This window comes from Colossoma macropomum, unplaced genomic scaffold (assembly GCF_904425465.1).
Source record: "Colossoma macropomum unplaced genomic scaffold, Colossoma_macropomum, whole genome shotgun sequence".
Classification (NCBI taxonomy): domain Eukaryota; kingdom Metazoa; phylum Chordata; class Actinopteri; order Characiformes; family Serrasalmidae; genus Colossoma; species Colossoma macropomum.
This window is the reverse complement of record NW_023494785.1, coordinates 10371229-10386319: the sequence shown is the minus strand read 5'-3', so window position 1 is coordinate 10386319 and position 15091 is coordinate 10371229. Positions and strand designations below refer to the sequence as shown.

Here is a 15091-nt window from a genome sequence, read left to right as displayed (position 1 = left end):
CAATACCATATAGACAGTGTTTCTAGAAAATCCTGTCTTCTGTTTGAGTCTTTAGGCTTCTTAATAGTTTGTTAATAGCTTGTTCATTATTCCTCCTTTGTCCACATTAATACTGAGTATTAAGCTTTAGGATGTTATAAGTCTGTGATTTTAACGAGTTACAGATATAACCACCACCCTACCCTCCTCCTGTTTGGCGATCACCTGGAGGGGTGGAGGGTTCACAAACAGAGGAAACAGAATGCAAGAAACAGAGAAGGAAGACTATCATACTGAAATCAGAACATTTCCCCGAACTTTTCTCTAAATTGTTAGTTGCCCTTCATTTGTCCTTGACGTTGGGTGAATGGCATGCTGATGACCACCAGCCTCTGTTTATGCACTGACTGATCCAGACTCAGCTGGTTTGCTGCTGTCTTGTTTTCTTTTAAGAGTTAAATTACTATTTCTCAGAAAAAATAAAATAGATTTCAGCTGTGTGGATTTTCATCTCCCTTCTGCTGTTCATCGTTGTGGACATTGTTCGTCAGCTCTGTTTTTCTTTAGCATCCGTTTTTCATTCTTAGCTTTTCTCTCACTAAATGCCAATGTCTCTCTTGCTTAGTCTCTCTCTCTTTTTCAGTCTATCTATCTATCTATCTATCTATCTATCTATCTATCTATTTCACTGTCTCTCACTCTCTTGCTCTGCCCTTCTCGCTCTCTCTCTCTCTCTCTCTCTCTATCTCACTCTCACACTCTGTCTTTCTCTCTTTCTCTTTCTGTCTCACTTTATCTTTCTTTCTTGCTCTGTCTCTCTCCCTTTTTCTCTCTCTCTGTCTACTTATCTTTTTTCTCCCTCTGTCTTACTCTATCTATCTATCTATCTATCTATCTATCTATCTATCTATCTATCTATCTATCTATCTATCTGTCTCCCTCTCTCTCTCTCTATCTCACTCTCACACTCTGTCTTTCTCTCTTTCTCTTTCTGTCTCACTTTATCTTTCTTTCTTGCTCTGTCTCTCTCCCTTTTTCTCTCTCTCTGTCTACCTATCTTTTTTTCTCCCTCTGTCTTACTCTATCTATCTATCTATCTATCTATCTATCTATCTATCTATCTATCTATCTATCTATCTGTCTCACTCTGTCTCTCTCTCTCACTCTCTCACTCTGTCTCTCTCTCTTTCTCTTTCTGTCTCATTTTATCTCTCTTTCTTGCCCTGTCTCTCTCTCTTTTTCTCTCTATCTGTCTCACTCTGCTGTTCTCTCTCTCTCTCTCTCTCTCTCTCTCTCTCTCTCTCTCTCTCTCTCTCTCTCTCTCTCTCTAAAGGTAATTCCAGGCCACACTCCCTCATCTGCTCATCTGTTTGCCTGCAGGCGCGGCGGCGGAAGGGAAAACTCCTCCACTGACGCAATAGGTGCCTTTTTTTCATTTGGTCCAATTCCTCCATATTAATGAGACGTTGCTGGATTTAGACAGCTCGAGCCTAGTCTGCTGCGTCTACCACTGCTGGAATCCCCCTCCCTCCCTCTCTCCCTCTCTCACTCTCTCTATCTCCTTTCTTTATGCCTCTCTCTCTCTTGCACCCACCTGAATGAGTCATCCATGGAAACCCACTCAAGCCGTTCGGTAATTGGTGGGTAGAGTACACATACACAGGCGTAGCCTATTAGAACGGGGTTCCCTTACACAACAATTCGGTTTTGCCCCATGCATTCCAAGCTTCATTAACACAAAGTCTAATTCTTTTTAGCAGATGCCCAGGTTTTTGTGAGCAGACAGCTAATATAGGACGTTTTTCTATCTCCTGACTCTGTTTGCAGTAATTTGGAGGGAAATATTTGTCATTGTGATGAATTTCATTTGTGTCCTACAGGGGCTGGTGAAATCATTATAGCACATCCTGGCCACAAGAGGGCGAGAGCAATAAGCACATGCATTGTGAGGCTACAACCTCTGTAATAAAAGCATCGTCACGATTTTTTTCACCCTTGAATACGTCCCTGTAATATCCTGCATCATCCATCCCATTGTAGCCCAATATTTTTTTACAGTATGATGAAAGTCTGACATTTCGTCATGACACTACATCACTCTGTTATGCAGAAGCCTAAGGAATTTATGAAAAAGCAGCCAGACAGCCTGTCCTAGGTGTGACCAGTAGAGGAAGCTAATACACATTCAGTACTCTAGAAGCAGACATAATTTTAAGGGCCTGCGGTTCAATAAAGTACCTGGACTAATTAATGGCTGAGGAGGTGAACTATTAAAAGTCATTAAATCAACCAGTGACCCAGACTGCAAGAAGACAGAGCCAGAGCTGAGTCGTTAGAGCTGGAGGGATATTAGCACGGGGCTCCAGAGCTCAGCACAGTTTCTGTTTTAAATGAAGGAAGCGTCGAGGGAGCCAATTACTCAGCAGAGGGGCGCCAGGCTGAAGAAGAACAGGCGGGATTCTCCTTCAGCTCCAGCAACCTGGCAAACACTCTGTATATGCCTCCACCAAAGAAGAAGAAGAACCCTATTGACTAGAATGTTGTCATTATAGCAGTTACCCAATGTGGTATGATGCCAGTGATGTAACTACTTATGTGTGTGTTGGGGGGTGTTTAATGGGCCATTCATAGAGATACTGACACAAAAACAAATCCAAGACTGACAGTAAGATCATATTTCTTAACACACCTTACCAGTTAGCTTCCATCAGCACTACACTCTCAGAAAAAAAGGTATGAATCTATCACTGGAGTGGTACCCCTCTTGTCACTGGGGCGGTCTCCTCAAGGATACATCTCAATTCCTTTAGTCAGGGAACATAAATGTACCATAATCCATTGAAATTATATTTTCTAAGTTGTATTGACTCCACACACCCCATTTCATCTCCAGGCTTTTTATTTTAATGTTCTGTTTTAAAACAGTAGGTTATGAAAAGATACAAATATGTACTTTTCACCTGGGAAAATATCATTTAAGGTACACAATGGGACCTTAAAACCACTGTTGGGAGTACATTTCCATTGTTTATACCTTGATGAATGAAAAATGAACCTGCACAGCACCTTTATTTCTAACAGTGTATACAGTCAGCACTGACGTCTTTTTACCCATCTCTCATTAATAACGCATTGTGATATATTTGTTATTTATAGCTAAAAATTGTGCAAGATCAAAATCATTCCTATTAAATGGCATATCAAAACATGTATGTTGTACAGCAAAGGATTCTAGGTCATCTATATAACCGTATTTGGCCAGTGGCATGTCAGACAGCTAAATATAACATATAATTATTGTGATCCAAAGTGATAAACTAATGTAAACATTTAGACCGGCATCAGATGCTAGTGGATGGAGTGGCGTACATTAAGAGCATCAACTTGTGACATGAAAAATAAATTGTGAAAAAGCAAATTACACCGTTATTTTTGTCATTAATTGAAATCAATTTTCATGTGGGCTACCTGTAAGATCCTAGTTATGCTCCTTCATGACACTGTCCCTATTCATGATAACCACCTGCTGTCTCTGATACTGACACCGTCGCAAGAGTCTAAACTCTTATCAGAAACACAGACTGTTCTTCAGAACACTGATTTCTGTTAGATTGAGAATAATAAAGGCTACGGGACAGGTTCAGGAGCGAGTCAGTGCAGATCTGGCTTGTATACTGTAAATATCCTACTTAGTCGCCATTTCAAGTGTTATTTCAAATTTCAAGTGTGAAAATACAGGTAGCTGAAAACACCGTTTATTCCAAAAATCGACTTTGTTTCGTTTCGCAAACTCTTGCAGTTTGATCTAATAAAACTACAACAAACTACACAATCTCTATAGTGCTGTGTGATGCTTCTATAATAATTATAATATCTTTAATCCATATATTGTCGTTGTCCAAAGAAAACCATGTGTCTCCTTTTTGTCGATTTTTATTTTTTAACATCATTTCAACACACCAGCTGTCCTTTACATTGTGTGACAATTTCATGATGAATGGACCAACAGAAATGCTCCAAAATCACTTGGAATAAAATCTCTTTACATTAACTTACCTTAAAAGGTAAGAGTGTTTTTGCCTTCTCCTGTAAAGTTACTAATTTGGAGATCTTGTTTTTCTTTGGACAGCGATGATATGCATATAATAGTCCTGTAGTGTTGTCTTGTACTGCCTAGTATTCTAGAAGTAATATCCTGTAGTAAACTACAGATATTGCTCAAATTTACTGTAAGATTTTTATAGGAATCATGTAGAAATTCTTTTAGTAGTACTATGTGTACACTATATTAAATCATTGCTGTTGGAAACAAAACCTCTCCAAAATGGAAACTTCACAGGAGAAAGAAAAAACATTCTTAACTTACAATGGAAGTTAATGTAAACAATCTTTTCAAGTCATTTAAAATTGTAGCACAATGAAAGGGTAACTGGAGTTTTCAGATTATGCAAAAGAGTAAAAATGAAAAAAATATGTGATGTAGAAGAGAAGAGAAAAGATGTATATAAATGAATCTATTCTAGTAAGAACACTAATATGAGCCAGTCTGTCCACCATTACTCAGTACAGCTGAAATCATTCTGCATATTGGAACAGGTAAGGAACGTGGTGATGGTCATTACGTAGCTAACACAAACAAGCTGAAAAACAAACTCTTTACACAGCTTACAGCGATTAGTACATTTCAGAATGTAACTCAGAGCTTTGAATTATTGTAAAATAAACATATGTGACTTTTCTAAACAAACACGTGATTTCCTATCTTTTAATAATTAAATGCAGGGCCTGAACATTTCTGATAGAATCTAATTCTTGATGCTGAGGTGCTGATGTGTTAGAATGCTACTCATTAGCTACTTAGAACATGGCTCTGCAGTTTAGGCAGAGTGTGCAACTGAGTACAAATCTCATAATTTCTCGTAATCCAACAAATTAAAACATTATCTAGCTGACATTAGCTTGTGCACTAGCCTAATAGATTATGGAAACACAGGCACTCAGGATCACAGTCACAACAGACCTTTGCAAGGTCAGCGTTACGATGAATATGATGAATATGATGAATAAAGTCCATTTAAGGTCTGATGTCTGAGATCATTCAAGCTGTTCATGACTGAGGGTTCTTGCTAGTATGTGAATGCACAGAGTGCTGGCTTGTGTTTTGAGATATGATCTGAAAGCTCGACCCAGTGACTGTCTGAATTGTACTCTGGTAAACACGAATAAATATAAGTCCATATAGATGTAGGTTAACCTAGTTTTGTATGCAGGGATTGTCTGAATTGTACTGTCCTTAAAGGCACAGTGTAACCTAATCACTGTGTAGGGATCATCTGAATTTTACACTTTTACACTTTTAAAATTAAAGGTACATTCTTAAAAAGAAGGTTCTTCAAGGGTTCTTTAGTAAAGAAAATGGTTCTATATTGAACCATGAAAACTGAAATAACTCTTTGCATCATTAAAGAGTTCATTGCATCATGCAAAGGGTTCTTTGAGTATTCATGATTGGATGAAAGACCAGTTTCTTTAGTAAAGAGCCCTTGAAGAACCATGTTTTTTAAGTGTGACCAGAAAGGGTTCTTTACATGGTGCTGTAGAAGAACCTTTCAATGGGTAGTTCTTTAATGAGCAATATTTGAAAAAAACATGTGTGAGTATGAAGAACCTTTTTAAAGTTTAAAGAACCTCCAAAGAATGTAAAGGTTCTAGGAAGAACCTTAAAATTGGTAAGGAAACATTACATTATGTGAAGGTTCTTTAAACATTTAAAAGGTTCTTCAGACTCATAAATCATGGTTCTGCAGGGAACCAAAAGTGGTTCTTCCTTGGCAGCACTCAAAGAACCTTTAGGATCTTAAGAGTGTAGGGAATGTCTTAATATTATGGTTTAAAAATGACAAAAAAAGAACACAGCCACGGTATAGAAGATGTTTTTGCGTTTTTGTTTGGTTCTCAGTCAGTTTCTTTTGCAGAAAGTCTACAGTAACAATAACTTTGCTTCTGCTTAATTCTGCTCACAAACTCAAATCTGGTATGGATTGAAAATTTACAGCCTGCATTTTCAACAGGATTTCTCTGCTAATGAAATGCCAGTGACTGTCTGAATTGTTCTCTGGTAAATGTGAACAAATATAAATCCATATAGATGTAGGTTAACCTAGTTTTGTCTGCAGGGATTGTCTGAATTTTACTGTCCTTAAATTCACAGTGTAACCTAATCACTGTGTAGGGATCATCTGAATTTGACACTTTTTTAAAATAAAGACAAGCCTTTGTGTAGGGACTGTGTGTTATTCTACACTTTATAAAGCCACAGATGTGATATGGTCACACTCTTAAAATTAAAGGGGCCAGAAAGGGTTCTTCACACTACGCTGTAGAGGAACCACCGTTGGTGTCCTGAAGAACCTCTCAATGGATGGTTCATTGGAGAACCATATGTGCCAGTGTACAAAGGCCTGCTTTCCCATATAAATGAAAATAATGTGTGGCCACGCCTTAGTAACATGTAGGAATGAGATCCTAATGCATGGCCATGACGTAGTAAGGCATGGGGATGACATTAATGTCTTACTAAGTTGTGGCCACACATTAGGATTTTGTTCCCATGCCTTACTAAGTTGTGGGTACACATTATTATTATTTATACAGGATGTCACTAGCAGGGCTCCAGACAAACAAGATGTGTGAGTGTGAAGAAGGTCAAAGAATAATAAATGATGAAAACGTGATAAGAATGTAAACAGTGTTTTATCTCTTCTACAGAGCCAAACAGATCCCACAACAACAACTTTTCAGCAAAAATTAATCATAATAAAGTATTTTATGCTCCCCTGCTTTCAAGCTGTGGACTGAAAGTTTAGAATCTGCACTTCAGCAGGTTTTCTCTGCTTGTTTCAGAGAAATTTCCAAACACAGTGTAAGAGGAGGCCGCAGTCTATGAGTTGGGTGCCGTTTGCTGTGCAGGGACTGTCTGAATTGTACAGTCAGTGCGGAGGGATTGTCCGCATTTTACGTTATGAACGCGCGCGGAACTCGGCGCGTGTTCAGGCTGCTCACATCACTGCAGTTCAATGTTAATCCCCGCTTGTCCGGCCTGTCTGTGTCAGAGGGGCTCTCTCACCTCTCCGGCCCGGTGGTCACGCGCGGCGGCAGTGCAGTGAGCTCGAGCTGGGCTAGGAAGTGTGTGTGTGTGTGTGTGTGTGTGTGTGTGTGTGTGGTGGGGGGGTGTGGGAGGGAGGAAGTGTGTTGGGAGGGGGGAGGGGGAGCGGGGGGTCAGCCCAGTCTGGCACAGAAGGGAAAAAAATGGAGACGTGGGGAGTCCGACACGGAGTTTTTTACGTCAACCGCGCGATGTGGGCGTGAAGGAGAGAGAGAGAGAGAGAGAGAGAGAGAGAGAGAGAGAGAGAGAAACGAGGCATTACCGCCCTCGCGTAAAACGGGGTGCACCATTTCACTCCTCTCCGCTTCACCGTGCGCGGAAAAAAGAGGCAACAGGATAAAGAGATATAACAAAAAATATAGAGAGTCAGAGAAAGAGAGGGAGAGAGAGAGGGAGAGAGAGAGAGAGAGGGAGAGAGAGAGAAAGTGGTTGAATTTGGAGGATCTGTAAATAAACGGCAATGTGCAGCAGCAGCAGCAGCGCAGCTGAGTTGTTGTTCTCTCCAGCGAGTATCTAAAGGCTGGCCGGCGCTCGCCAATGGTTTTACCTCACATAGGATGGGATTAACTCTGTCCGGAAGATACATCTCACTGTTTCTCGCTGTTCAGATAGGTGAGTGCACGCGCACTGATTTTATTCCCAAATACAGTGTGTGTCTGTGTGTGTGTGTTGCACTGGTTTTTCTTTGGTCGTGAATGAAATGTTCGTGTGCTTTTCGTTTTTTTTCGTTCGCGCTCGTTCTTTATAAACTGCGCTCGTCCTTTGCGCGTCTCCTCTGCGCTCTGAGCGGCCGCTACTTCTGAGTCTGTGACTGAGTGTTGCAGTTTAATGCGACAGTGGAGCGCACGGTGAGTTTCAGCGCGCACTGGGTCGCCTTTTTCTCCACCCGTTCACCAAATTACAGCCATGAAAAGACGAGCTTTACTCCAGCACGCGCACATTTTCGCGTTTTTCATATTTTTATGTGTTTCCTTCTATTGTCCCGTTTGGTGATGTTTCTCCCGCGCTGGTCCGCTTCGTAGAAGTGCGCGTGTATATATGTGTGTGTGTTTGTGTGTGTGTGTGTGTGTGTGTTAAGGGGGGAGCCTGCTCTCAGAAACATCACTCCAGGAATTATCCAGACCAGAGAATAAATAAATAAATAAACAAATAAATAAATAAATAAATAACAATCGTTTATTGCAATAATATAATGTAACTATAATAATATTAACAGTTTAGTAACTGTAATAATATTGATAGTTTAATTCAGACCAAGAGTAGTCGAGTAAAAGTAGTCCAATAATAATAATAATAATAATAATAATAATAATAATAATATTAAACTGAATGACTTTTCGAAACTAAATATTGAAATTTGAAATTAAATATTTTAAAATGCTCTAAAGACGAAAACATGCTGCTGTACTGTAATCTTACATCATCAGCAGCCTTATTCTCTCAATATACAGCCCACAAAAAACGCATCCTGGGGACATTCAAAGACTACTAATGTAATAATAGTATAATAACAACGTTATACCTTATTAAAACGAGGCTGCATTCTAACAAATGATTTATGAAAGTCCTCTTTGATCTATTCTTTATGCTTTAGAATAATGTGGCCTAAATCGTTGGGTGTGAAATGAGGAGTCGAACGTGGTTGAAGTGCCCGAATACACCTCCGCCCATCATCCCCTCCCATCTCCTCTCCATGTGAGCGCGCGGTGCTGAGGGCTGGCTGACCAGCAGGACAGTCTATTTCAGCTCCTACTAAATATAGAGCTACACTCAATGAAAGCAACGTTAGAGCTAAAAACCGTAATATTCCAAGGAAACGCCGAGCTGGTGATGGGTGTGGCATTCATAGCGATGAAGAAAGACAAAAAAAGGAAAATCTGAGATAGTAAGAGGGGAAAATATAGGTTTGGTTTAAAAATACGGCGAGAAGAAGAGCAGCGTTCGCATAAAGAAATGCTCAATCCTCTCTGGACACGATCAGGGCGAACAGAGTCGTGTTTGTGCTCTTCTTGAGCAAATCCGCCATGTTTAAGGCTGTAAGGGACGGAACGGAGCTGCTGCTTTCAGGATGGAGAACAACGTGGGCGCTTTCTGCGCTCGCTTCATCCTCCAGCACGGCCCGGTCTGATGTAGAGCTGGAGTTTCTGTCCTATTCGCCAGCGTCTTATTCGAATTTGCCGTTCCACCTTAAACGGTCTTGGGCGGCAGAATGTAACTGCTGCACCATTTAAGGTGGAACGGCAAATTCGCAGCGAATCAGCCTCCTCTAATCTGCTCTGTGCGCCCAGGAGAGGACGAACAAGCCTGAGAAAGCCCAGCCGAGCCTAATTAGAGCTCCACACAGGGTTATGTAAGCGTGTAAGCCTGCAACACTGCGGCAACATTCACTAATACATACATATATATATACATATATATACACACACATATATATATATATATATATATATATATATTCACAACACTGACACGTTCAACACTAATTCCAAATCCGTTGAGATTAATGTTATACACCACCACTACCTTTATTCGGGCTTTTTTTCAGCTTTAAAGCCTAAATGATTATTATTATTATTATTATTATTATTATTGTTGTTGTTGTTGTTGTTATTATTATTATTATTATTACATTTTTCCAGTTAAATGGAATACTGGGTTAACCTTCATGCTCGCTCTCGTTTTCTCCGCTGCTCTGATAGTCACGGCGCTCATTGAGAAAATAAGAGCTACAGTTCAAACCTCACACCTCACAACCATCCACAAAAAAAGTGATTTTAAAGAAAAAAAAACGAAAAAGAAAACAACGACGTTAATAAATTAATAATAATGCGTTAATAACACGCTAATACATTAGGCTGTGTATAGTATACACACTAAGAGGTGCAAACACATATATAATTGAATACTAAGGAATTAAACAGCATAATACACAAATAAATAGGAAATTCTAACAGTTAAATAAATAAATAAATATGCACAGGTGAAAAAATCAAGTGGTGGGGTCTCTGATGGTGGTCTGCTTGTGTCCAAAATAGCCTGATACATTACAAATGTCCCTCTTTGGGAAAACTTCTCTGGGAGCTCTGCAGAAAGCCCCCCCCCTCTTCCTCCTCCTCCTCCTCCTCCTCCTCCTTTTCCTCCTGTGCAGCCAAGTGCATTACTTCATCTGTTTGCCTCCTCCTCCCGGGCAGAAATGATCTCAGCGCTCAGAGCCGTGCATCTCTGTTTGAATGGAGATGAGACTGGAGTGACCCATAAACAGCGTTTAAAGATGCCCCGTACCTGCACGCGCGGGAGCGTTTACTTTAGCTTTAAGCAGTCGGTGAATGGGCGCAGAATGAATGTGTGAATGGAGGGCGCGTGACTTTGCGTTTGGAAACGAAAATGAATTACAATAATGAATATATTTGAAACATGGTTGAGTCTGATGCACACATGAATACAGTTACTGCGTTACAGACAATGTCTTCAGTCCACGTCTTTGCTGTGTTGCTGTAACGTATTTGAACTCATTTGGGTCGTGTGAATTCAAAGCATCGTCATATATTCCATGTGTTTCTAGGCTAACAAAGCAAATACAAGCACAAGCGCAAAAATCGAGGGCACGTTAAATAAATGATCAGTCCAGAACTGAGACGTGCCCCCTTTTATCACCTGCATGGCTGTCTTTAGCGTGAATGAGGTGCTGATTTCTATGCTCTCGGTGTTGCAGCCTATTTGCTGCAGGCGGTTGGAGCGGCGGGGAAATGTGACACCGTGTTTAAGGGCTTCTCCAACTGCCTACTTCAGCTGGGAGAGAGCATGGCCCAATACCCGCAGGAGCTGGACGAGAAGGACAACCTCCGCACCATCTGCCTGTAAGTGCACCTTTTAGGGTTTCATATTGCCACGCTTATATATATGTATAGACATTGTTGTGCATGTTTTATTGATATCGCCAGTACAGTTACAGCGTCTGTAGTGCTGTAATTGCACTGGTGATGATGCATATAAAGCACACAGGCTAATGCAGCCCAAATGAGAGAGAGAGAGAGAGAGAAAGAGAGAGTCTCTCGCGCGCGTGTGAGGAGCCAGATGGTATGAGGGGCCCCTTGTTTAACTCGACATCTCCATCATGAAAATGAGGCTCCGCAGCGTTAAAGCGTCACTCATCACTTCATCACTTCATCACTTCATTCGCACCAATTAGGCGCTGGGAGGGAGACTCTCAGGTGAAAGGTGAAGAAGAGAGATTGGATTAGAGGGAAAAGCAGAGCAGGACTGACCACGGAGAGAGAGAGAGAGAGAGAGAGAGAGAGAGAGAGAGAGAGAGACAGACAGACAGACAGACAGAGAGAGAGAGAGAGAGAGAGAGAGAGAGAGAGAGAGAGAGAGAAAGAGTCCCTGGGGGCTGCACTGTATTACCATCTCGGCTTCACCTCCATCCACTGGTTTACACGAGGACAAGAGAGAAAGAAGAAACGCCATTAAAACAGAAAGAGTCTCTGCTGAGATGGTTACCGGCACCGTTTCGTGTGGGTGTTTTTTAAACTCCATTAATCCGTTCTTCTTCAGCCAGATCCATGACTATAAACTGTGTGGATCTAATCAGGGATGCTCTTTTGTTCTCTGTCCCGCGCTGTGCGGTCACTGAGGAGCTGCACGTGTTTCTGTTTCACTTCGTGAGACAGAAAAAAGAGGGAGCAGAGATACTGTTCTCCTCACGTCATCGTCAGCATCGTCATCATCATCATCACCATTATCATCATCCTCCCTATAGATCACGAGCTCGGTCCTATGGAAGCAACAGAACAGCTCGTATCCCAGAAGTGCGGTGTTTCAGGAACACTTAGTAGATAAACAGTATAAGCCTGACTGAAGGAGTAATAACGCACGTTTTTGTCTGACAACAGACGCTTTCAACTTTTAGACGTTTTAATTTTTGTGTGATGAACGGAAAGGAAAGTGGATACATAAAAACACGTTGATTTCATGTTAAAAATAAGTAATTTGGCCAATTAAGAATTTTTTAAAGCTTATTAAAACTCCAGTACTAGGTAGGATAAAAATTATTATATACGATTTATAGAATGCATTTTACAGTGGATATAGTATGTTAAATAGACGGGTTTTTTATAGGGATGGATTTTATCATTTTTAAAAAGGATTTTGGGGATTTTTTTTTTGTATACATTGTTTTAAGAATTTCTTTAATATATATGTACGTTAGAATGGATGGATGAGGATTTTTAAAGTAGATATGAAAGGTTTAAAAGAGACTTTTTGCAGTGAATTTTTTTTTACAGTGCGGATTTTTGTTGCATTTATGGTGATTTTTGTTTGAGGGTTTTTTGCAGTTGGTGGGGTGCTGTTTACTGTTGATTGTTGATTGGAATTCTTACGGTTTATGTAGATTTTTTACAGTTTATTTTTTTACAGTCTTACGGGAATTTCAGAGTGGATTGGAATTTTACAGTGCCTCCCATTTTTTACATTGGATGGGATCCTTTTTTTTACAGTTGAAGGGGATTCCTGTGGTTTGTGGGGATGTACTAGTGGACTGGGACATTTATAAGGATTATAAGGATTTTACAGTACACGAGGAATCTTATAGTTCAACTTTTTTTTATTACAGTTGATTGTGATTTTTATAAGAAATTGAGAATTTAACAATAAAGATACATGAAAGTGTTTTTTTTTTTACAGTGGGTTGGAATTTTTATATGTTACAGTTCAGTTGACGGGGATTTTTACGGTTAGTGTTTTTTTCAGTATATGGGGATTTTTTTAAGAGTGGCTGCAATTTTTACAGTGTATTGCAGTTTTTATGGTGGATTTGGCCTTTTACAGTAGACGGGACGCTGATTTTTATATATAGTATAGTGGGTATATAGGGTTCTTACAGTAAATGGTGTATTCATTCACAGGTGATTGGGGATTTCACGGTTTGTCGGGATTTTTTTTACAGTAAATGGAGATATGGGGACCATGTTTTACAATTAAAGGGGATTTAGTGGGTTTTTTATAATGGGACATTTATGGACATTTTTTAAAAGTGAGGCTTTTACGGTTTATGTGGATTTTTTACAGTAGACAGGAAATCTGTTTTTTATGTTTATGATTTTCATTTTGCATTCCAGTCGATTGTGATTGAGACTTTTACAGTAGATGTGTATGAGAGTGAGAGCAGGCGCTGTTGGGTGTGTAACCCGGGTGTAAATGTGATGTGCAGGTACTGGGATGATTTCCACTCGTGTGCCACCACCGCGCTGGCGGACTGCCAGGAGGGCGCCACCGAGCTGTGGGAGAAGCTGAAGAAGGAGTCCAGGAGCCTGCAGTTCCGGGGCAGCCTGTTTGAACTGTGTGCAGGAGGGAACGGAGCCCCCAGAGCAGGACCCCCGCTCAGCCTGAGCCTGCTGTTGCCCGCACTGTGTGCCCTGCTCACCAGCCTCTGCGCGCTCTAGACACGGCCGGCAGCAGGAGGAGGAGGAGGAGCAGAAAGAGGAGGAGGAGGAGAAGGAGGACGACTTCAGAGTGCTAGCACCACAAGAAAAAGAATAATAATAAAAAAATAATAATGACGATCAAAAAGAAAAAGAAAACAGAGAAACCATCTTCGCCCAAATGGATTTATATACTTCATCCGGAGAGGAAGACGACGACCTGTGTGTGTGTTTTTTTTTTTCCTTTGCTAGAGACAATGGTGACGTCGTCTTCGGGGGGAACTGCTCCAGCATATCTGCCTGACCTGGGGTCAAAAAAAGTAAAAAAAAATCGGTCATTTTTTGACGGTCCCGCGCTTACAGTAACGGTGGACTTCCATAGGCCTGTAGTGTTAAAGGCCGCAGTGAAGTAATCATCACTGCAGGCCTCTTCATCTAACGATCATGCCTAGAAATAATAAGAAATAAGAGAAATCCTGATATCCTGACACTGCACACATCAGTCAAAGTCATTTCGACCAGTAATCGGAGGCTGAGCCCATGTTCTCTTCTCTCTATTCCTTTATTTTATTTATTTATTTATTTTTATTGAATTTTCTTGGTTTTAGTTGCCAAATTTAGCGAAGCTAAGCATGTTGGTACCATGAAAGCTGGTTTGGACCTGTAAGCAGATATCAAACAGCTAGAATAACACTTACAACGCTAATAATAACAACCTCAGGAATGAACCCAGGCATTCAGTCGATGGTGGAAAGTTCCAATAAGGTAGAAAAAACACGTTAGACGTGAAATGTAGCGAGAAAAGGAAGATAGAAGAAGATGGAGAAGGCTGGTGAATGATTTTGACTGTTGACATTCTGCCATTTCTTTATTTGTTTGTTAGTTTCCGGGACTTTGTGTAGGCTAGCAGACCGCGTTTCCTCTGAGCGGTAGGTTTCCGTAGCACGATCCCATTCAGGCCGTGTCAGCGCCGGTGTGGACGGAGGGAAATCTGCTCGAGCTTTGCTGAGATGTGGCCACGACTCACTGCCTTCAGACCATGTGGATTCTGTTCGTTCGTTCGTTCGTTTGTTCGTTCGTTTCTGGGGATGTTGCATATAAATACCTAAATATTCCAAATACAATTACATACGAGTAAATAAGAGACGTTATGTGGAAAAATACTATAAAGATTTTGAGAAAAAAAGAGAGAGAGATACTTTAACCGAACCAGTTTTAAAAACAGATTGATATACAGGTATATAAAAGATTGCTAAACAAAAAAAGCATAAAAGAGTATTAAATAAAATCAGTTAATGTTTGAAAAAAAGAACATGTGTGGTTTTCATTTGCACAGTTTCTGTGATGGTTTTTAGTCCGTTAGTTCGTCCTGTTTAAACCCCACTGATACAGAACACAGCAGTGCTGGTCTGTGGTGGGAAAAATGCATCTGAAAAAAAGGGAAAACATCAATATGCATCAGGCCAAATGGTGTGTGTGTGAGTGTGTGCTGGCCTGGTGCACTCGCAGCCCCCCTCCACCACTC

At 40.6% G+C, this 15091-nt stretch overlaps 1 protein-coding gene across 1 annotated transcript; it reads left to right on the top strand.

The window, feature by feature from the left end:
- The first annotated feature begins 7260 nt into the window (after positions 1-7260).
- Positions 7261-14874, top strand: nrn1a (neuritin 1a). The gene is made up of 3 exons (XM_036582627.1): positions 7261-7756; positions 10857-11001; positions 13356-14874. Exons 1-3 carry the CDS (start codon positions 7702-7704, stop codon positions 13585-13587), a joined length of 432 nt encoding a protein of 143 aa, XP_036438520.1. The 5' UTR covers positions 7261-7701; the 3' UTR covers positions 13588-14874.
- The last annotated feature ends 217 nt before the right edge of the window (positions 14875-15091 follow it).